The 22,485-nt window shown below is 38.6% G+C and overlaps 1 protein-coding gene across 4 annotated transcripts in view; it reads left to right on the plus strand.

Annotated features, from left to right (window-relative positions):
* Positions 1 to 22,269, plus strand: part of SMAD2 (SMAD family member 2) — a 55,603-nt gene extending 33,334 nt beyond the window's left edge. For 3 of the 4 annotated variants that reach the window (XM_054810015.1, XM_054810016.1, XM_054810019.1), the window contains 9 exons: positions 6,818 to 6,907; positions 8,065 to 8,258; positions 8,753 to 8,887; positions 12,025 to 12,099; positions 13,398 to 13,451; positions 14,549 to 14,761; positions 16,563 to 16,700; positions 16,864 to 17,008; positions 20,333 to 22,269. In XM_054810015.1, the coding sequence (XP_054665990.1) occupies positions 6,818 to 6,907; positions 8,065 to 8,258; positions 8,753 to 8,887; positions 12,025 to 12,099; positions 13,398 to 13,451; positions 14,549 to 14,761; positions 16,563 to 16,700; positions 16,864 to 17,008; positions 20,333 to 20,456 (1,168 nt within the window). In that variant the 3' untranslated portion in view covers positions 20,457 to 22,269. The remainder of the gene's footprint in view (positions 1 to 6,817; positions 6,908 to 8,064; positions 8,259 to 8,752; positions 8,888 to 12,024; positions 12,100 to 13,397; positions 13,452 to 14,548; positions 14,762 to 16,562; positions 16,701 to 16,863; positions 17,009 to 20,332) is intronic. The other variant, XM_054810018.1, reaches the window with a different exon arrangement.
* Positions 22,270 to 22,485: the final 216 nt, after the last annotated feature.

Below are 22,485 nucleotides of genomic sequence, written 5' to 3' on the forward strand. Positions count from 1 at the left end.
ATGGAGATGAGATATTAGGAAGAAATTCTTCCCTGTGAGGGTGCTGAGGCCCTGGCACAGGTTGCCCAGAGAAGCTGTGGCTGCCCCTGGCTCCCTGGCAGTGTTCAGGGCCAGGCTGGATGGGGCTTTGGGCAACCTGGGCTAGTGGAGGGTGTCCCTGCCCATGGCAGGCGGTTGGAATCAGATGGGTTTTGAGGTCCCTTCCAACCCAAACCATTCTATGATGCTATGAATACTGTAAATAGTGTTAGTGGTAGAGTAGTTGCTTTTGTTCATTCTGTCAGAAAAAAATGGTAATAAATTCATGGTAGCAACAACCTATTATGTGCAGATACCGGCCTATGTTTGTGACAGTTTTGGTGCACGTAGGGTACTACTTAAAACTCTGCTGACTTCGGATTCTTTCAACTATAGCCTCAAAAAACCCAGCAGCTCTATAAAACTGAGTATTACTGGTGAGACCTACCACCTTTATCCCTGGTTCTATCTTCTATTTTGTAAATGCACTTGGGGAAAGTACAGGGATGTCTTGGAGTGCGTGCAGTGCAGTGCCATGCATAGGCACCAACTTCTTTGATGCTGTGGTCATGAGCGTTCGGACATTACTTGCACCTACTTGCTTGGATCTGCAAATCAGTACATCTTGCTTTTTACTGTGCTGAGAAAGTGAATTATGCAGCCTAGGCTGAGTACCCACCTGAAGTGGCTTTATTAGTTGGAATCTGGACATCAGTGAGGCGATTGTGGTGTTAAAGGAGGAGCTTCTGCCCAAGCATTCACACACACTTATTCTTGGGTACACTTCCTCCTTCTTCAGGCTGGACCCTAGATTTCCTGCAGCAGAGTCTCAGACATTGGATTTTATAAAATTAATTTAATCAGAAGGTGCAGCAGCAGGATCAGCCCGGGCTGGGTGCCTCCAAAGAGAGGGACTGAGACCGAAGAAATCCCAGGGCAATCGTAGCCTTGGGTCCCATACACCCGCCCCTCACACGCCCTTCACGTGCTGCCCACGTGTCCTTTAGTCCAATGGTGACTCTTGTTTTGGGGTTTTCTAACGTCTAATTGGATTCTTCTTCTGTGTCCAGACAGGCTCTTATCTTGTTGACTTGCAGCTTTTGCAGTTTTTGCAAAGGTTGGAGCCTCCTTATCTTCTGGTTTACATTCCTTGTGCACCTGCGCTTCCTGGTGGAACATGGAGAACTGAAGATCCCAGACTTGGGAAGGACATTAGTGTGATACCAAAATACTTTCCCATACTGAAAGACTAAACACAGCACTGTAATAGCTGTTAGGAAAACTACTAGGAAAATTACTGAGAAAAATACCTCTATTGCGGCCTACAGGCTTCAGCAAATCTAGCTCTTCATGCTAAGTAAAGCTAAGCAAACAGCACAAATCACACCCTATTATAATCCTAAGTAATTTATTCTAATTAAAACTTACTTATTTAAACAACTACCATCCCTCAACAGTGGATTGTTCTGTGCAGTTGCATCTCTAACTACTGAAGTTTCTAATTCAGGATTACTGCCACTGCAAGCCACGATGCAAATGGCTTTCTGTATTCACCAAGATGAGGTTGTACTGTGACAGACTAACATTAACATGCTGGTTGGCAATGGTCATCTTATCCTGTTCAGCCTTATCCTCTTCCTTTATTCACCTAGATGGGTCAGTGTCCTTTGCCACCTAATCATACTACAAATACAAGAATCTATTTTTGGGCAGTGTGTTCCAGTTGAAATGATGTCCATCTGTATTTTTGTACTCTTGAATGTGACTATAGTGTGTTACTTTAGACTGTTTCATCCCATGTAGTTCATATCTGGTTATTACAGATTTCCATATGAACCTTGATTCCTCCAATAGGGATTTAATACATTAAAGCAAGCATTCACATTGCTTGCTTATGAGTGTGGCACCAACCACGTTTGTCCATCTTCATCCTTCCTGGGCAGATCAATAATTCATCTATATTTGAACTGGGACTTGATAGTCCAGTTTTGCAGTGGAGTTACAGCTACTATTATTCCACTAAGATGGTTTGCACTGTTGATGCTGATTGGGATCATCATCTGTGATACACAGTCTAGGCAAGACAAATACTTTTTGGTTATCTTTGATACTTAGATTTTTCCTGTGTCCACATTTTTATTGTGTGCGTCAGTATTTTCTGTCTTACTAAAGAAAGGCAGTTTTGGCACTTTGTCTCAAAATTTTGAAGCATTGCTACAGCTCTTTGCTGTTTAGGTAATTTCTTGCTTAGAGTAGGTTTTTTTGGAACTCAGATTTTCCTGTTAAAGGAAATGATGAAATGGAAGAAGTGAAGGCATACTGTGTGCTGTTGCATGCTGATAGCCACATTAAAGATTCTTCTCGCCAGAATTGTACAATATCATCTGAGATGCTGGTCCTTATAAGAAGATGAAATGTCGGGTTGAAACACCAACTCTTGAACCCTTTCCATTTAGGGAAAGGCTCCGATGGAAGTAGCTTCGATTCCACCCAGTAATAACTTGCCTGACCCTTGCTTCACCACATCAGTCCTCTGGTCAGTCCCAAGATAGGAATTGCGGGACTGAGTTGTCCCAGGTTGAGTGTGTAGCAGTTTAACCAGATGTCTGCTAGACTTTGACTTTTCCCTAAAAATCCCTGGGTCTCAAAGAGTAGTTGTTATTCCTTGCAAGTATACTTTGAGCCTTTCTCCTTTCTCTAGAAAATAGTTTTCTTTTGTTAGAACTTCCAAACACCTGGGAAACTGAGCCAATTTGATGCTTTATATCCCTGAAGTCCCTTACACTAAATTCACTTATTTTGTGAGGTCTGCAAAAGCAGCAATCTAGTATTCAAGCAACCTTGCTCTGGGAATGCTAGAGGCCACAGAACATGGTGATTTGCTAATCTAAGCTAGCGTTGAAAAGATAAAAATATTGGCTTTTGTATAGTTGACCTCGTTTCTGTCAGCAGACAAATTGTTTTGAGAACAGCAATGAAAATGATCCTTGGAATTAAAGTGTCCGCTCTGGTGGGAGGGAGTATATTAGCTTTAAGCTTGTATTTTGGAGTATATTTAAGTGGTGTCTGTACACAAGAAAGATTTAAGTACAGCTTGGATGCAGAAGCCATATTTTGGAAACAATGATGACTTACTAGTGCTGCAGAATACAGTGAGTTCAAAACCAAAACCCCTTGTTTGGTAAAACATGAAGCCCAAAGTGCGCTCCTAGACTTTGGTTTGAGGGCAGTCTGCTTTCTAAAGGTGAAATGGTGATATGTCTTGGCTGCCTCCCTTCTAATAAATTAAACGTGCCTGGGAATGTTCCCAGGCACTGTGGCCAACTGGCTCAGGACTGCCTCGTCCATACTCTTAAAGTCTTAGCTACCAGGGCAGGGTGGCTGCATCTGAACTGCCCGCTGCAAGTGGTCCCCGTGGTGTGTGACTCACAAACCTGGGAATTGTGTGGGAGAACAGCAATTGGCACAGTCCAGTGCTGGGGAATATTCTAGCTGCTTTCTAGCATACATGATCATGTTCCAGGGCCTGGGAATGTTTCCAGACAAGACTTAACTTACGAGTACACGTTAGTCCTTGATTCTTCCAAATTCTTTATGGACTAAGGCATAGAAGGGCTCTTCATATCCCAAGGGGTTTAGGATGCTTCAGAAAGGTAGGTTTAGGAGAGAATGCCTCCTATTTGTTTTGGTGGAGTAATTTTGTACTGCTAAAAAGTCTGTACCTCTTGTCTGCCTTTTAGATGGATTTAGTGGTTGTTTAAATGTCTTTCAGAATGCAGTCACCTCCTTTCCAGTCACCACCTTTCTGGTATGAGTAGGAGTGTCTGTTCTCTGTCCTGGTATTGCGTATGAATGAACATACTGTAGCCTTTCATGAAGTGCTATGTATGAAGTATGCTTTTTATGGTTGTGAGGAATTTCATTCTGATTTGGTGTGCGTGTGTGTGAATATTAAGAGCATTAGTTTACCATCTGGGTGATGTGGTGGGGGATCGGTCTTGCATCTTTTAGGCAGTGGATCTCTTATGCGAGCAGGAGAGTGGGGAGACCATTTTATTTCCTCAGATATTGCTTCCAGTGAACAGTAAAAGCTGTGTTGAGCTGACTTATTGATCATACAGGATGATTTCCTGCAGGCTCTTCAGTGTTTGATTGTGAATTATTGGAGGTGGAGTATAGTCCTAGTGTAGATGAACCAGTAAGACATGGATAGTAATCCCAGCTCTAAGCAGACATACATCCTGGAAGACAGCATGTCATGTAAGCTGCTGAATGTTGGAGCAGTTTTGCTCTAACTGATCACTTTTTCTGATCACTGGCCTGCCCTCCCTCCATGAGTTTCACTGCAAGCTATGGCTCCATCACACAGTCGCTTCAGGATACTGTTTGTCTTTCTGTAGATTATGGAATATGCTGCCAGTTCTGATAGTTTGAATATTTATAGAGAGAAGAGGTTAGCAATATAAAATACTGTTCCTGTTCATCACGCTTTGTCAAGGGCTATAAAATTTTACTTTTGCACATCCTGTCTTAAAAGTCTTGTGTAGCAACTGCACGGCATGTCACATTTACACCAGTGATGCACCCCACAATTTTGGGAACGTGTAATCTGTGTGACAGCATCAGCTTTGGAGCACTGCTTTGTATAAAGGATCCATTGCTCAAAGGTAGTCAGCTGTCAGAGCTGGCTGTGTCAATTAATATGCAGCAGGCTTTGTGTCTGCTGATTGTTCTTCTAATTTAATGTGCACGATGATCTGTCTTACCAGCAGTAGTGGTACATATTTAAGGACACAGTACAGTGTAGGGAAGCTCCTTGGTGTCTCACAGGCTGCCTGTGTGGCTTCAGGGCAACTATTTCAGTCCTTAGGCAGCTTCTGGCAGCCTGCCATCCTGGAGGCGTCTTAGGAATATGAAGAAGAGAGGTTGCAGGCTCCAATTGATGCAGTGATGGTTAGTATCCCTCTTCTGTCCACTCTGTTTCTGGACAGCTGTGATGCTGCTTGTGTCTGAGATGGACATAACTTGTTCAGGACAAGTCGTCTTTTGAAGAGCGGGATGTATATCAGAGAATGGGCCTTCACGTGTAGCACTCTACTGCTCTCTACTAGACAAAAGGTCATCTAGTACAAGATGGGTCCATAATCAGTAAAATGTATAAGGTCATATTTTATTTGTGATAAATACAGGCTGCTGACAAAAGTCAACACTCTCGCTCCTCCTTTGTAGTGCTTTTGTAGCTCCACACTGAATAGAAGAAATGATCTGGCTGAAAAGTCAGTTAAAACATTAATTTTCAGCCACGTATGTTCTGTGGTCAGATAGCCAGTTCATTGATTTGGGTTGCTGCTCAATTGCATGGACATTTCGGCCTCCCTGGAACAGCATTGGAATTGAGGCATGTGGGACAAGGCAAGAAGTGGGGGGACAAACCATTCGTTCTCCTCATCAGTAGCCCATGGTTATGTTTTATTAAAGTCACCACGGAATTGGGGTGGTTGTCAGCCCTGAAAATGTTTTTAAGTACAGTGCTGTGTTGTCTGCTCTCTTGTTTCATAACACTAATGAATTTTCCCTGTGTAGGAAGGAGATGTAAAAATACCTACCTCACTTCTCTTCCCGTAAGCATTCAGTCCAAACTTGTGAATGTATAGTAGCTTAAATTTAAATAGCAAATCCTGTATTTAAAACCGGGAGTTTGAGGAACTTTTGGTGCAACTGTTCAGAGACTATTTACTTTAAAGGTAGTGTAGCAGCCAGTCAAATTTCAGGCTTCATCATTAGGATTTGGAGTTGTAAGTTGCTTGTCAACCAAATTCTCTTCATTTCTGAGGTGCAAAGCCTAGTTGTGTGTTACTTGTGTAAAATAAACTGTGAGTCTTCAGTGGTCACAGAGCAAGTCTGTGATAGAGCTGAGCTTGATTTATGCTTCTGAAAGTCTGCTGCGTGTTTACAAGCCCATGCTGTTTTCTTGCTTTATTTAAATCTGCTGCTGCTTTTAGTTTGTGCCTATCACTGGAGGCTCCTTTTTCTTCACTGTTGCAATCTTGTCATTGAACCAGTTTGGTAAAGAATTAGTTGTCTCTCCTTTCTTCCTGCTTGATACAGCAATTAAAGTAAAGTTGCTATTCTATAGCTAAGTCTTACAATACTACACTTTAAAACTGTGTTAAGCATTCTGTGTTTTGTATGCAGTAGAAAAGAATATTTAGTTCTTTAATCAAGGAGAGTACAGAAAACGGTGAGAAGTATCAGCTACAATGTGCTTTTCTTCAGGGTCTGAATTTTCCTGGTTTGGGAAAAGCAGCAAGTTAGTATGTGTGTGGAGAATGAGATTAATGCTTAAGTGGTGGTACCTGAAAGTTAGATTGTGGTGTTTCAGATACACATGGCCTTTTGTTTGAAATCTTAGGGAAGCTTATGTTTAAAAACAAACAAAAACAAAAAACCCAACTCAGAAACTACCCTTTAAAATTTAATTTTGTTAAGAGCTAGGCTGAGGAAGTTTTGCCTGTTTTAAGGAACATTACAAGTGTATTGACTACTTAAATCCAGAGGATTTGTTCACCTTTTAAAAACATTATCATTTACCTTGAATCACGTGTTCCATTTTGATAGCCTCCTTCATATAGAAAATACAGCATGAGATGTCAGTTTAAATGCAAGTCTAAAAATGCTCTATCTTCTATGTGAAAGGAAGTATTCTGTACATTTTTCCATGTTTGACATCATGGTGTTTTGAATAACCATGTTCCATATTCATATCAATTTTTTGTTTTTGTTTTCAATTTATGCACAGCACTTGCTCTGAAATTTGGGGACTGAGTACACCAAACACGATAGATCAGTGGGATACAGCAGGCCTTTACAGCTTCTCTGAACAAACCAGGTGAATATTCTGCCCTCTCTCGCATCATAGAAATCTTGTGGGAGGGATTGGCTTTGGAGGGTCTGTAATGGGATGCTTTAGCTGTAAAATAGACTAAAAATGCTTCCTAGGCCTCTCACGGTACAGCATTTTAAAATACTTGCTTGCCAGTGTAGAAATCCAAGTGTTCTCAGCTGATGTTTTGACCAATGAAACTCTAATTCTGGAATATTCCTTTTTCACGCCAGTGCCATTGAAAGAATGGGAAGACTTGTTAAATGCAAGGTCTAATGTGATTTGGTATTTATATTAACAAAGTTGAGATACTTAATTCTTTAGACCTAATCTTACAAAGTGTTTAAACTGCTTTGTATGCCACAAGCTTTCCGTTAAATCTTGTTAATTGGCTCAGATACGAGCTACTAAAGAATGGTTTGTAAATTCTTCAGTAGTTAATGGTGGGCAAATTCTAAACAGGGTCTTTATTTTTTCATGTCACATTACTTGATTTGTGTATTGAGGTTTGTCTCCCATCCCATAACAATCATAAACATCTGCATTTGTGCAAGCATATGCAGTCTGTCTTAAAACTAGCAAAACGTTTTCAGCTGGTAGCAGGGCAGATGAAGTCAAGAAGATAAACTGTACAGCCCTTACAAGATATGCATTCATGCTTTTTGCATTACAGTTATACTGCCATGTGGATCACTTGGGCAGCCGACTGCTTATAGGCTTATTTGCAGTCCTGTGGGAATTCTTATGCTTAAAGACATAAAGCATCCATGCCACAGCAAAGCCTTGAGGTTTAGCAGCGGAACGGACTATTAAATGTGTGATTTTATTTTTATTCTTTTTTAACAACCATCTTCTGCATTTTAAAAAAATGTATACGAAGCAATCACCCTAAATACTTGGTTGGAGGTAAAGTGGCTTTTAATGAATTCTAAATTCACTGGCAATAATTTGAGCAGCTCAAAAATAAGTTAGGACACTGCTTGATACCATCATTTTTATCACATTTGAAGCCCTTTAACAAGAGTATAAATGTCACTAACAGTGTCAATCCACTGAATTCTGAGAATAAATAAACTACCCCTCCCACGTGTGTACGCTGTTGCTTGAGTGATTAAGAGCCAGCATGCAGTCTGTAAATACTTCTCAACATCTTTCCCGTATAGATCTCTCGATGGCCGTCTGCAGGTATCTCATCGTAAAGGATTACCGCATGTTATTTACTGTCGTTTGTGGCGCTGGCCAGATCTTCACAGTCACCATGAACTTAAAGCAATTGAAAACTGTGAATATGCTTTTAATCTTAAAAAGGATGAAGTATGTGTAAATCCTTACCACTACCAGAGAGTGGAGACACCAGGTAGGAAGACTGCTTCTTACTTTCTATAGCAGCATCTGTATGTACTTGTTCAGCATAATATTTTAAATGAAAAGTAGAGAAAGATAATGCTTTCTCTTGCCAAAACTACAAGACTCTTAGAGATACAGCTTTTGAGAATACCATCCCCCGGAAGTTTTTAATAGTAAAAACTGAAAAATTTTTACAAATGTGTTGAATACCCCTGACAAACACTTATAGTGTTTCCAGCTGGCTAAGTATGGTCCAGACTGAAAAGAATAGAGATGACTTACCTTCGCTAATGTGGAATAATCTTACTCAAGAACTACCTCAGGAATCTGATTCTTCTCGTAACTAACAGTACAATTGCAGTATTGGCAGTACTGACAGACAAAATTTCAAAACATATTAAGAAATTGTTAGATGTTTTAGTTGTTCGGGTTTTTTTTTCCTTTTAGCTCACAGAAGTGTGTATTTTGAGTGTCTTACTAATGCTTTGAATTTTGCTTTTCCAGTCCTGCCTCCTGTGCTGGTGCCACGGCACACTGAGATTCTAACGGAGCTTCCGCCTCTTGATGACTATACCCATTCCATTCCTGAAAACACTAACTTTCCAGCTGGAATTGAACCACAAAGCAATTACATACCAGGTATTTTCTTAACTCCTACCACAAACAGTACACGTTAACACTGTTCCAGTGGTACAATGTTGGTAATTTCATCCCCCTAAGTAATCAAATTAATTGAAAGATGCAGCAATAAATTAAATCTGGTTGATTTAATGTTTAAATTCCAATGGAAACACCTGAACACTGCTGTTTGAAACCACATTGCTGTGGTTTCACAATAGCTTACTTGGTTTCAGTAGCTTATTTAAGATTCAAAATGCTAATGAGTACAAAGTAGACCTTCACCTCATGCTTTAAGCCTGTTTTACAAACATATAGAGGTTGCCAAATGCTCTTTATTTGAGATTGAGTAGTAAACTGCTGCTCTGTCTCACCACGTGTAGAACATGAAGAAAACTTTAAGTTGCAAAATAGTGACTTAAAAAGTGTTTTGATCTGTAGTTCACAATCGATCGAGGTCTGCTTTGTGTATTTGTTACTATTGTGTGCATACAGATTTTTTCTTTTTAGTATGAAAGAACAACCTAATAATATTGAACTCTTAAAGAACTCCTCCTCCCCTTCTTTGCCTCTTCCCCACCCCAAAACAAATACCAAGACTAATCTGCTACAGCGCACCCAAAAGCCTGTACCCTTACTGAAACATAAAACCAGTGACCTTTGTTTCCTGCCCCAACTTCCTGTTTCCTATCTCTTCAGGAAGTTCCCTGGAGTGTAAAACCAAGCGGAGCTAAAGTTTTCTCATAAATGTTTAATACAGCTATGTTATGAACAAGCTGAAAATTCAGGTCTGGACTCTCTTGAAGAATAAGATGACTGCCTTGAAACTCAAATATGGGCAATGTACAAATTGCATTTACATGTCCTAAACAGGGTGTTGCTTATGTTTTCTTTAAATGTATCCAACAATTGAAGTAGCACCAAAAATGTCAATGAATTTCATCTCATCTGTTTAATTTCTGCCATGTTTGTTGCCACCTAGGGACAGCAGATCTTTAAAGAGCAATTTAAGGTGCTAGAAGTTGGTGTTGCTTTCTTAACTTAGGTATACTTTTTTGACTCAATCTGAGGGCTTTTGATAAAATTTGCAAACAACTTACTGGAAAGCCACCATTTGAAAATCCAGTGCTATGGAAATGAGCTAAAGCAACTCTAGGTAGTTATTTGCAGAAAGTGATTGCAGGTATTCACATGATCTTCAAATGTTTATGCAGCTAACCACACCTTGCCTCCTTCTCTTTGTCACTGACTCTTTGTCCTGTTATATTCATATCATGGCATCTTACTTTATTTGACCTTGCTGACTTAATCTTGAATATTTAGCTAGGTTCTGATAAGTCTTGTGTGTCTTGACAGCTTGCTTTAGAGAACCATTTTCTTTAGCGGTAGGCCAGACTAACAACTGTGCTAGTTTTGCACCACAATATTGTCTCAATACTTGGTCTACAGGGAGGTTGGTTTTATCTATAGCTTGGAAGATGGTGATAACGAAGGTGCAGGGTGGCTTTTGGGGCTGGATGTTCCCATTCAGGTTACAGATGTGCTGAGCTGCATTGTCCAAACTTCTGGCAGCACTCAAGATCTGCTAAGAGTTTTTAATGCCACACTTGAGCATTTCTTTCGAGCTATGGTGGTGCTCAACCTCTGACCCTAAACAATATTAATAGTACTAGGTGGAGGAAATCTCTGTTCAGACAGAGACTAGGTATGGAAAATAATCTGTGCCAGAGAGCCTAGATTAGCAACTGGAAACAGGAGGTGTGGGTTGGATTGGAAATGGGTTATTGACCTTTTACCATGGCTGTGGGCTTAATTGTAACGAATTATTTGGAGATGGGTGGAGTCCGCTTTATCACAATGAATTCTATAAAAATAGTCAAAACAAGTACGATTTTTGTCATCATACTTCTTGCTAGTCAAGATTTCCCTTAATCTTCCTTTTAAATTCTCACTTGAATTTTGTCACATCTATATTTATCACACAAGAATGATCCAAAGATATAATTCTTCCAGTTCATTTTTATTTAATCAACTGACTTAATCTAGTTTCCTCTCTCTGACTTCTTTCTGATCTTACTATACTGCTAATATAGTAAATTTCAGACATGCTATTTGATATAATTTGATTTTAATTCTTAAGCAAAAGGCTTTATCTTTAAATTTCTGCTGTTTGGTAATAATGTAATTAAATGTGTTTAATGTCTTGGATGTCTCAGAGACAATTGTAAGGCGATCGTAGAGATAGTTAGCTTCAAACACTTTCACTAAAGAAATCCAGGTTTTGCCTTTAATGTATAGGAAAAGACATTTGCCCAGTTCAAAGAAAATTATTTCCTGAAAGGCAGTTGGTTACCTCATTATCTGGATTACAAAGTACATTTTGAATGGAGAAAAGGAACAACCATACTCTCCTGGGTTTTGAAGATATTTCTGTGGAATTAGACACCGTTTCTAGTATCAGAACGCTTCAAAGTAGTTACTGAGTTTCCTTTGGTCTGTGAAACTCCATCTTTAAAGAAAGCTAGTTAAAACAATAGATGATCATTTTAATAGAGCTTGGAAGTAATAGTAACGATAATGGAGCTTGTGCAGTGTAACTAGTTAGATAATATAGTTATCATTAATGAGTGAAATCAACTGTTGGGTATTGAAGAAAACTGGATTTGGGAACTGAACTGAAAAATAACCTTTACATCTAGCAACTTCTCTAAGGCGTGGGAGGGTATCTGATCTGATGCTTATACTACATAAAGACAGCTCACTTTTTTTTTTTTTGTAGAAGTCACCAGATGGTTTTTTTCATTTGTAATTCTACTAAATGTGAAAGCTGTTGATCACAATTGCAAAATTGTTACTCATTGTAGTGAGAGTATCTTGTATTAAATGGAACAAACAAGGATTATCTGTCAATTATATAACATACCAGAGCAATTGCCTGGCATAGAAGAGATTATATATTTTACATAGATAGTAAGGCAGGTAATGAGTTTGAGGTCCTACTGGAAGGAAAAAGGGACAGCAAAATGAAATCCTAATTCAATGTTTGGGTATCATATGAAGCTTGTGAAGACTTGAGGACAAAAACCCCAAATGCTAAATCTTACAAATTTCCCCATTCGTTGAACCAGTAGGTGGATTTTATGTGGTTTTTTTGACAGAAACACCACCTCCGGGATACATCAGTGAAGATGGAGAAACAAGTGACCAGCAGTTGAACCAAAGCATGGATACAGGTAACATTTATTTTCCGCTACTTTCCAGACTTGGGATTACTAGTTGTGATCCCTCTGCATAGTGACATGAATTCAGGCCGAACAATACTGGCAGTAGTCCTCTGTAAATCCTGGTTTTTTTCTGTTTGTTTCTTTCAATCTTTTGTGACGAAAATAGGGGTTTTTTGCTAGGGGAGTATGTTTAAAATATTATGTGTCGTATCTAAATACATTCCATTTGTTTTGTAACAAAAGCATACAGATCTAATTAAATCTTCATCAGAAAGTTTTAAAATAGAATTTAATAGCTGACTGGTTTCAACCTACTCCTAACTTTACCTTCTGGAACCAGGTTCACTGAAGAAAAATGTCTGTTGGCCTAAAAAAGTTACAGAAATGCTGCATCTTGAGAACGTGTCTCTGACAACCTTATCACTTCTGCCATGTTTCAAATTAATTCTTGTATGGAAGGCTTTATTGAAAGAGTAGTAGAAGCGTTAAGTGTTTGTGCCTTTGTATGAAGGAGTTTCTAGATAATCTGGTTGGCCTTAGACACGGACAAAGCAGTGTTAATGTGGTGGAGAAGAACCTCCTGCTATGTGCTGGCAGACTTGAGCATGTGTTTGGTTAACTAATGTTAGCAACCTTTTTCAGTTAATTGGAATCAACTGCACTGTTTTCTATAAGAACTGCAGTATTTTCCCACTATGTGACAACAGGTACCTTAATTAAAAAAGCCTGACATCAGCAGTCTTTGTAGGAATGTTTCTGTGCAAAGCCTCTCTGTATTTTCCCTACTAGTGCACAAATTGTGTTAGTTTATGTTTTTCTGAGTTCATTCCTTCCTCCTTCTAGGAAAGAATAATTTCCTCAAATGAGGAAATCCAGCTTTTTCTTTTCTAGAGATAAACCCTCTCCTTTGAGAATAGAGAGGTAATATCCTGATTGTCTCATCCACTTTTTCTTAGTTTTTTTTTTTTTCACTGGATTTGGGAAGAAGTCACTACCTTCTCACTGGAGAAGTGCATAAATAAAGTTATATTCACAGAGTGTGCATGAAGTGAGAGCTCTGCCAAATACAACACTAAGATGTTAATTGAGTCTTTACAAGGAGGGGTAGGTTCCCAGGAGTCTGGAAAATTAAATGTCATCTTAATTCAGAATAAGCATGTGACATGCTGGAAAACTGGTTGTAGGATTTCTGAGGTTTCTTATTCCAAAGAATTTTAATGTAATGTTGTATCTAGATAATGGTCATACCTACCCATCTGAAATAACAAGAATCATTTGCTCTGAAACAATCTGTATTGCTTCCACAGGATCTCCAGCAGAGCTGTCTCCTAGTACTCTCTCCCCAGTTAATCATAGCTTGGGTAAGCTGGAAATGCGTATAATTGTTTCTGTGTGTGTGATGACTCTTCTTTATATAAGTATAATTACATTACAAATGAAAATGTACTTTAAAAAAAGTAAGATCTGTATTAGGACAAGACTATTGGTTTGGCTTCCTGATGATAAACGTAATAGGGCTGGGTTAATAACTTGTTAATAACTGCTCTATTTCTGTAAGTGTTGAGCTTCTAGCAAAGAGAAGGAACAATATAGTTGTGTATACAGGAATAGCATTTATAAAATAAATAGTTTAAAGGACATTAGCCTATCCGTAGTGCTGCCCAGACTTGCTGTCTCCCTTGTATGTGTGTTCTGCTGCTCTTCTCATGTCCTGTTTCACCGGTGACCACAACACAATTGCTGCTCCCACATTAGTTGCCCACCTGCTTTGATCAGGTGCCATTGCTGTGTGTCTGTATAAACGCCTCAGGAAGATCAGATTCCCTCGGGTTTGTTTAAGGAATGGTGACAGGATGTGACAGGAAAATGCTGTTCAGAATGCTGAGTAAGTAATTACAGTAGGTAAAAAAGGGAAGCAGCGCAGGAAAAGCTGAAGATGCACAGGGAAGATAGTGAGCTCTAGTTGGGGAGAGTAAGAGGAGCTTAGAGCTGCTGCCTTTAGATAAAGAGACCGTATAAGACAGTGTAATACAAGAGAACATCATTTTCATATTAATATTTTTTTCCTTTGTGTGGTTCAGTGTTTGATAGTTTAATCTTTTCTTTAATGGTGCCAAAATGTTTGCGAGTTACAGAAAGGCAACAGAAATCTCTCAACGTCTGGCACTCACAGCAACATTAGCTTAATCATTTTACTGAGCAAAATGCAAGAACTGAACTACATGAGCTGTGGTCAGATTAGATCAGCCCTTCTTCCCCTCCTCCTTCCCTTGTGTGGAATACTGAATTCCATTCTGTTTACTGGGGTAGGTAAAAATGACAGCAAGCGAAATATAATTTGAGTAGTTTGAGGAGACTATCGCTGTCATTTCTGAAAGAGACGAATAGCAGGGCAGATAGATTTCAGCTTCAAATTCTTTGTTAAGCTTATTTCTTAATTTTTTTATTTTTTTCTTAGACTTGCAACCAGTTACTTACTCGGAGCCTGCGTTTTGGTGCTCGATAGCCTATTATGAATTGAATCAAAGAGTGGGAGAAACCTTCCATGCATCACAGCCTTCTCTGACTGTAGATGGCTTTACAGATCCATCAAATTCAGAACGTTTTTGTCTAGGTCTGCTTTCCAATGTAAACAGAAATGCTACGGTGGAAATGACAAGGAGACATATAGGTAAAAATCACTGACCTTTTAACTACTTAATTTCATTTTAGCCATTAAATTATCTGGAATGATCCAGTTAGGATGGGCAGATCTGTGTGTTGGGATCTTTTCACCCTTGTGCAGCCAGCCATTGAACTTCTTTCTCGAGGCTTGCCAAGGAAACCTTGGTCTCTTTTGCTAAGGACAGAAGCCTAAAGACACCAGAGGTCACCATTTCTGAAATCGGGGAGAAATGTAGCAGATTCTGCTGCCACATCCAGCCGCAGTTGGGAAGCGATGTAGTGATGGCTGGAGCTGGAAGGAGCTGCCTGTGCTCAATCAGTGGTCACTAAGTGGCAGCACGGTGGCAGCAGCCGTCACACAGCTGTCAGGCTGAGCATGGCACAGGAGGAGCCCACTCAGCTCTATGGGATGTCTGTTGCTCATGTTGCTGTTCTGTGTCTTCTGGAAAAAGATGATGATGCACCAAAGCATCCCGAGGGGCAGGCTTTTGGCTTTTAGGCTCCTCATTGGACCACTCTGTCCTGGGTAGCATTTATATTCAGAGTTGCTTATAGTTGAAATTTAAGCTTTAATTACAAAATATTAATAATTGCTTAGTTTATTCCAATTTATAAAATGCAGAATGGACATTAGTAGTACTTGGACTGTTTTCTGAAATGGGAAAAGTTGCCATTGAGATAACACGCTGTTTCAACATGATCAAGATTTTCTTTGTAATGGTTAGTAAAGAATATTGTTTTCCACAGTGACTTTTAAGTTCTTCAGTAAATTACTTTTTTCTCTTTTTTTTCCCCCGGATTCTTTTATTTAGCAGTATTCACAAGATTTTTTTTTGTTGTTTTAATAAAAAAATTCAATTTCTTTAGTAGAACCTTCTGAGTCCCTCTATGCCAAATCCAAATGCTTGTCTAATAAAATTTTACATGTGCAAAAACCCAGGCTATGCCTGTGTTGACCGATCAAAATGGTCAATGATAAGGAAAAGCAAAAATGTAAGGGCCTCTCACTTTTTATAGAGCAGCTCACGTTTTGTTTGAAAAATAGTTTTAAAGAGAAAGGGGAAGAGAAACTATGGCCTTTAAAAAGGACCTGTTAATTACAAATAGTTTTCTTGGGAAGATCAATTGCACATTACTTCTCTTATTTGTGCTAGAAACACATACAGATTATTTTTTTTCTGCTCAGAGACAGCAAGATCACAATTTAAAAGTGAACAATAGGATTTCTTATGAGGGTTTTTTTTGTAATGGGACTAAATGAATTCCGGTTGGTTTTGTCCAAGTAATACAGAGAAGGGGCATGCAGTGGGTTGTGAAACAGTGTGGGTGCATGTAAGTGGAGAGTGTTGAAGTGGTATACTTGTGTTTTCTTTTTTGCCATAAGTGGCGTGTGCCACTTCACATACAGCACTTAGTATTGGCAGAAGTTTTAATTCTGTTGAATCTAATCTTTTTCTTTCAATTTTGGTATTTCTTTAAGTGGAAAAGTTTTTTGGTAACAAACACTTCTTCGTAACTTGGATTTGGTTACAAGCCATTTATTACATGGCTAGAAAATTCTGTCTCATTTTTGACGAAAAATTATTCTGCTTCTCCTTCAAATATTGTGTGTTTGTGGGACAAAAATGCAGGTTAATTGCATTCTCATCCTGCTGCAGCTGTCAACCCAGCAGTGTGATCCTGTAGATAATTGATTTCTGTTTCTGTTGTAAAGAAAAACCTTGGCCTTCTCTGAAACAAAATGCTCTGTTGTTTGTTAATCTGCTTGGGTTATGTCATAACTAGAGTTCCTCTGAATTTTACTACAGGGAGGGGAGTGCGTCTGTATTACATTGGTGGAGAAGTCTTTGCTGAGTGCCTAAGTGATAGCGCGATTTTTGTTCAGAGCCCCAACTGTAATCAAAGATATGGCTGGCACCCTGCAACTGTGTGCAAAATTCCACCAGGTTAGTAGCCTACCAAAGGTCTCTAGTGAATGTATTCACTGGATGACATTTGCTTTCCTTCTGATACCTAGAAGGGTTTCTTCATAGTTTTGGGCTTCCGTGTAGCAAACACAGTTATTCACTGATTGTACCCTTTTGCCTTTTTTCTTTTTTTCCTCTATAGGATGCAATCTGAAAATCTTTAATAACCAAGAATTTGCTGCTCTTCTGGCTCAATCTGTGAATCAGGGTTTTGAAGCAGTTTATCAGCTTACTAGAATGTGTACCATAAGAATGAGTTTTGTTAAAGGATGGGGAGCTGAATACAGGTGGGAAAAAAACCCTTTGCATTTGAATTTCGAGTTAATTTCTTCTTTCAGTAATACAGTATTTCTATGTGGCTTGAAAGCCATACGTACAGGCTGCTTACTCCAATTTTAGATACGCTGTCTGCAAGTTGAACCCATATTTTCCTTTTACTCCCTCCCTCAGCTATGGAGCTCCTAAGTCATAAAGACCAGTAAACTGATTTTAGTATTGCGCTGAAGTCAGCTGTTGAGCAAGGAATGTTGTCAAACTTCTGTTTCCTCGCTCGGTCCTGCTTGCTTGCTTATTGTGGTGAAATCACTGGCAAGATCTAGAAGTTTCACGGTTTGTGCTACGAGGTTATTTGCTGTTTGTTAGATGTACAGTCATTTTAGTCTCTGTCCTGTTCTATTTGGACTATAATGAGTTTGTTAGGTTGTGGTGCACAATGCACTTGATAGTACCCGACGGAAAGAATTGGAGTCACTTGGAGTGCATTCTGCAGAATAAAACAGCTGGAGAACACACACTTAAGGGATGGCAAATATTTTGGAACTTGTAGTGGAAAAAACTTTGCAGGAGTAAGATGACTGTGTTTATGTAGTAAAACTGCTAAAACCAGTTTTTTGAGTGGAAAAAATAGTCCTTTATCTGCTTTTGAATGGGTGCCAGTTGTATTCTCTACTAGCACAACCTAAGAACTATAGTTGAGGACATTGTCTGTTTTTAATGTAGTGTGGGAGTTTGGGAAGAAAAGGAATTGACTTCTAACTGAACAGTATTAAAGATTTCATTATTTTGGAGAGCTAGAGATGGGGTTTTAAACAAATCCCTTAAACCTCTCTAGAAATTGTCCACCAAATGAATGAAGTCTGACATACTAATACTCTATTGCAATACATAATGATTTTTTTAAATCCATATCATTTCTGAAGTTGAGTGATGGCATATAGGTTCCACTCTAAATCCTGGGGTTTTGATTCTTTTATCTGCTCTTGAAATATATACATGTAAATAGCAGTGTCAGTAAGTGGGGGAGGCTTCTCGGCTATAATGAAGCCAATTTTTGCAAAAGTCCAATTAGATGAAATGAGAAATTTGACTAATGGAATAAATTGGAACCTCTTTGTTAGCAAGAAGTACACAAGAAAGAATCTGGCTCAGGTTTAAAGAACTGAGGGATTTGGCTCAAAAGGAGTATGTATACACTTACGCATAATTAAATACAACATTCAAATCAGAACAGAAGAAAGGCTTAATCAGTCAGATTATATGGAGACAACTTGAAGTGAATGGAGTGTAAATGCTGGGTTAAAACAGTGGGGAGGCTTTTGGTAAACCTTTAGAGATCATGGGGTCGAAAAAGCTCCAGTGAAAACACTTCCAGAAGAGCACAGAAACTGATTTCTGACATAATGCTGAACCATTTCCTTTGCATCTTTGTTTAAGATGGTGCTAATAAATTATTGAAGCACAAAACTTGTAAGTGATGCTGCAGTTGTGATTAAAGCAAGAAGAGGTTGCTCCTGCAAACACAACCTTGAATGTAAATGAATGTAGTCTGAATTGTCAAAATATACCAGGAAGCACTGTAAAATCCATCATTCTTGTTAAAACTTCTGTGTTTCATTATTGTGTCAAAAACATTTCTCATAGAACAGGCTTTGGCAAAGCCAAAGCATTACTTACATTTTAGCCATACGGCATACATGCATAAAGGTGCAGATACGGCAAGGTGGTAGATTTTATAAGCTTGGTAGAGAAAACAGCTTGTAGCTTTTTGCTCAACACATGTTGGCTTGTATTGAGGACGATGGTAGAAGTTCAGATCAGCAGTCAAGTGCTGATGTTAACACAGGAACTATCCAGGTCTAGGATCATCTTCTGAAGAAAGTTATGTAGAGGTAATTACTGCAGAGAGACTTAGTGATATGTGAATTGGAAATCCATGGGTAGAAGTGGCTGAGGTTTTGCTTTGAGATGGCTGCTAAGTGACCGTCACTATTTTATCAACATTTGCCAGTGTAGTACAAAGCCAGGGCTGTTGAACAAAACCAGAACCAGTTACAAAATTTTGAGGAAGTGTGTTGTGGAACACATTGTAGGGGAGTTGACAGTGGTGGAATAATGAACTTCCTTCTTTGGGAGAGGATTCGAGACTAAATGGAATTATATTTCCTGTGGTTTAGATTGTTCTTTTATTGGATCACTTTGTTTTGGCATAGGCATTCGGGGCTAAGATAACAATGTTTTTTAGAGTGCTGAGAGAGCACAGACCCCAGCCACTTTCTTCTCCTAGAAAATGTGAAACCACAGACAGCTTTTGAAATCCATCCTCTCACTGGCTTAATCTTTCTGCCTTTTCAGTTCCTCTGTTTGTATAAACAGATTTCCTTAAAGCAAAGGGTTGCAGTGCCAACAGTAAAAATGAAGGGGCTGGGTTTGTGTCTGACTAATCTGCTGCCTTTGAATCTTAATGCCTCCTTGCTTTGACTTGGGGATACTTAGAATTATTAGGAAAAACTGGCTTAGCAACAGTAGTCTTGCCAGTCTAGTTTGGGAAAACTCCCATGCCTGGAGTGGGTACGGTGAAATAACAGGATTTCTCAGGCAGAGTATGTCCCATACTGATTACTTTGGAGATGAGAAGGAAGATTTTTGAATAACAGGTCTCTGAAACAAGGATATATAGAGTGAAGTTTTTATGGTTGTCAGTCCTTCAGCTTTACTGAGGCTTTCTATATGGTGTTTAATTAAGGGCTTCTGTTGTGGAAAATTATAGGCAAGTTTATGTAGAAGACAAGGGAAACACAGTTTTTACTTAAATTGATTGTGTGAGGATGTTACAGTACAAAACACATGTAGAAGTATAAGATTACAGGAAATCAGAGATGGGGTTTGGTGTTTCTTTGAGATAGCATCAGTTATCACAGTATAACCACACACTGTGTTTTGACGTAGTGTTTCTGACAACATCTAGCAGTTTCCTTATACGTTTATCTTGTCAATTGCTCCAAAAAGCCAGACCTTACGATTGTGATAGTGAAGCAAATGCTGCAGTTCTTATCTTACTCACCAGAGCAGAATATTCTCGATGTTTTATGGATAAGCATGTAATTATTGATGTGTCTTACAGATGTGGGGTGGTTTGAGTTTTTTGTTTGGGTTTTATTTTTTGTCTTCAAAGACTGCCTGAAAAAAGCTTAGTAACAATTATGGTAATGGTTGCAGATTTTTATCTTTCTGTGTAGATATGGATGGAAACATATTTGATCATATGATGGAGAACTTTATGGCAGCCAAAGCTTCTTTCTGACTTTCTATTCCTATTAATCCTTATTTTCTAGGCGTCAAACAGTAACAAGCACTCCTTGCTGGATTGAACTTCATCTGAATGGACCTCTACAATGGTTGGACAAAGTATTGACTCAGATGGGCTCCCCTTCAGTACGCTGCTCCAGCATGTCGTAAAACTCCTTCCTCCGTTATCAGTGGGCTAAATGTAGAGTCCCATCAACAGACTTAATATAACAGCTCGTCTGTCGTAGTATTTGTGTGTGGTCCCTATGAACTGTTTACTATCCAAAAAACTTTTTAAAAAAAAAAGAGAGAAAAAAAAAAGAAAAAAAAAGAAAAAAAGAAAAACAGCACTTGAGGTCTCATCAATTAAAGCACCTTGTGGATTCTATTTCCTATACTCTGATACTAGATGAAAATTTAGTGTATAGAAATGCCTTCTTCAGAAAGAAGGGACAGTTCTAAAAACTCTTAATGGTGTTTTTATTTGGTATATAATTGAGTGTCCTAATGGTTTATCAATAACATGAATAGCTAAATATATATACAATTAATGTATCATGATCTCAAATATCACAGTATTGTGCTGTTCTACATTTTAATTCCCATAAATAGTTGTTTGGGTTTTTTTGATTGGGGCAAATCTCTCATAAAATTCCAAGACTACTCCTTTATTCTTTTATATTTTTTTATATAAGCAGGTTTTCGAGTTGTCCTAGACATAAAAAGCAGACTTTCCTTGTAGAAAAGCTTAACTTTTTGCTGCCTTCTTAAAGAAAAAAAAAAAATCCCTCCATTGGAAGGGAAAGAAATGTCTTGAGATTCATCTGTGAAATCTTAAGATACTTTATATGCTTAATGGGGCCTAAAATGAATTCATATTATAAATTCTGAGTATCCATCACACTAGGAGTCTACTTTCCCTTAACCATCTAAGTTGATGCCTCTGTTGCCAGCAGTATTGCTGGCACGGATGTAATTTTGGACTTTTTTTGTACCTTGAATCATTGAAATCAGTGTTTTTTCTCATGGAATGAGAATTTACGGTAGCATCGGATACTGGATTATGTTCACAAGGTTATTGGCTTACCCTTACATCTGTATTTTTTCATTAAACAGATGTCACTAAAAATCGTTGTTCTTCGTTTTTGGAGCCAAATACCTTGAAAAATCTTTCCCAGGGTAAACTAGACTCTTTCGTATATGTTTTAAATAGATGCAGCTTCTTAACATATTTCAGTAACAGAATTTGAATTTCTGATCTGAGTGGCTTTGTGTAGCTTACTTACATACCAGATCATACGCATTCATTATGTCGTAATGGGCCTTGTTATTAAAAGTAGTTGCTTCTGCAAAACCTCTAGGATAGTGGTTGCTGAGGTATGACCAGCGAAGGAGGACTTCTAGGTTCTTCATGACAGTGCGTGTTATTGTGAACCCTTGGACACTACAGCTGCACCATATTAAAAATATTCTGAAATATATTCTACAAATAAGTCTGGGTTGGGGAAGGGTTGGGAAACTGTATAGAAGGGTTATTCTGACTTGAAAAATATACATCTTACTAACAATCTTGTGATCTAGCTGTCTGTCATTCTTTTGTTATTGTGGCAGTAGCAGGATTGCCTTTGTCTGTTTTTCCCATTGTTTCATCCGTTACACTAGTACTGTACTTCGTAAGTACAGCTAGTGATAACAGCTTTGAGAACAAAAATGTGGCCAGTGTTACAGCTTTTAATCAGTTGACTGAATTGATGATAGTGATGGATATTTTCATGCCATAATGACTAGGGCATAGAAGCAATACCAAAAATCAAGCCTTGAAAAAGTGGGCCAGACACCTTTAAAAATTTGGCAAAGCAGTTACCAGTTTGTGCTAGTTTTACCAGTAGACTAATGTATTGGTAGAACTTGTGAACCTAAGAAATAAGCTTCATGCGTGTTGCATTTGCCTAATATGTGAATACACTAATAAAGGTTTTACTTCTCATGATGGTTGTTCTTTTTATTAATTGCTGTATACATTTGCTGTTGAAGTTTAGGAATCAAACAAATAGTACAAGTGACCTGCATGTTGTGACTGGATGGGAATCGTTTAGATGTTAAAATCACTTCTTATACGGCTGTTGTGTAGGTTGGGATCTATGTGTGTTTAATCATACAGGCTTCTACTCCAGATCAAGTTTATTAAAGCAATTACAGA

Source organism: Grus americana, chromosome Z, assembly GCF_028858705.1.
Source record: "Grus americana isolate bGruAme1 chromosome Z, bGruAme1.mat, whole genome shotgun sequence".
Classification (NCBI taxonomy): Eukaryota; Metazoa; Chordata; class Aves; order Gruiformes; family Gruidae; genus Grus; species Grus americana.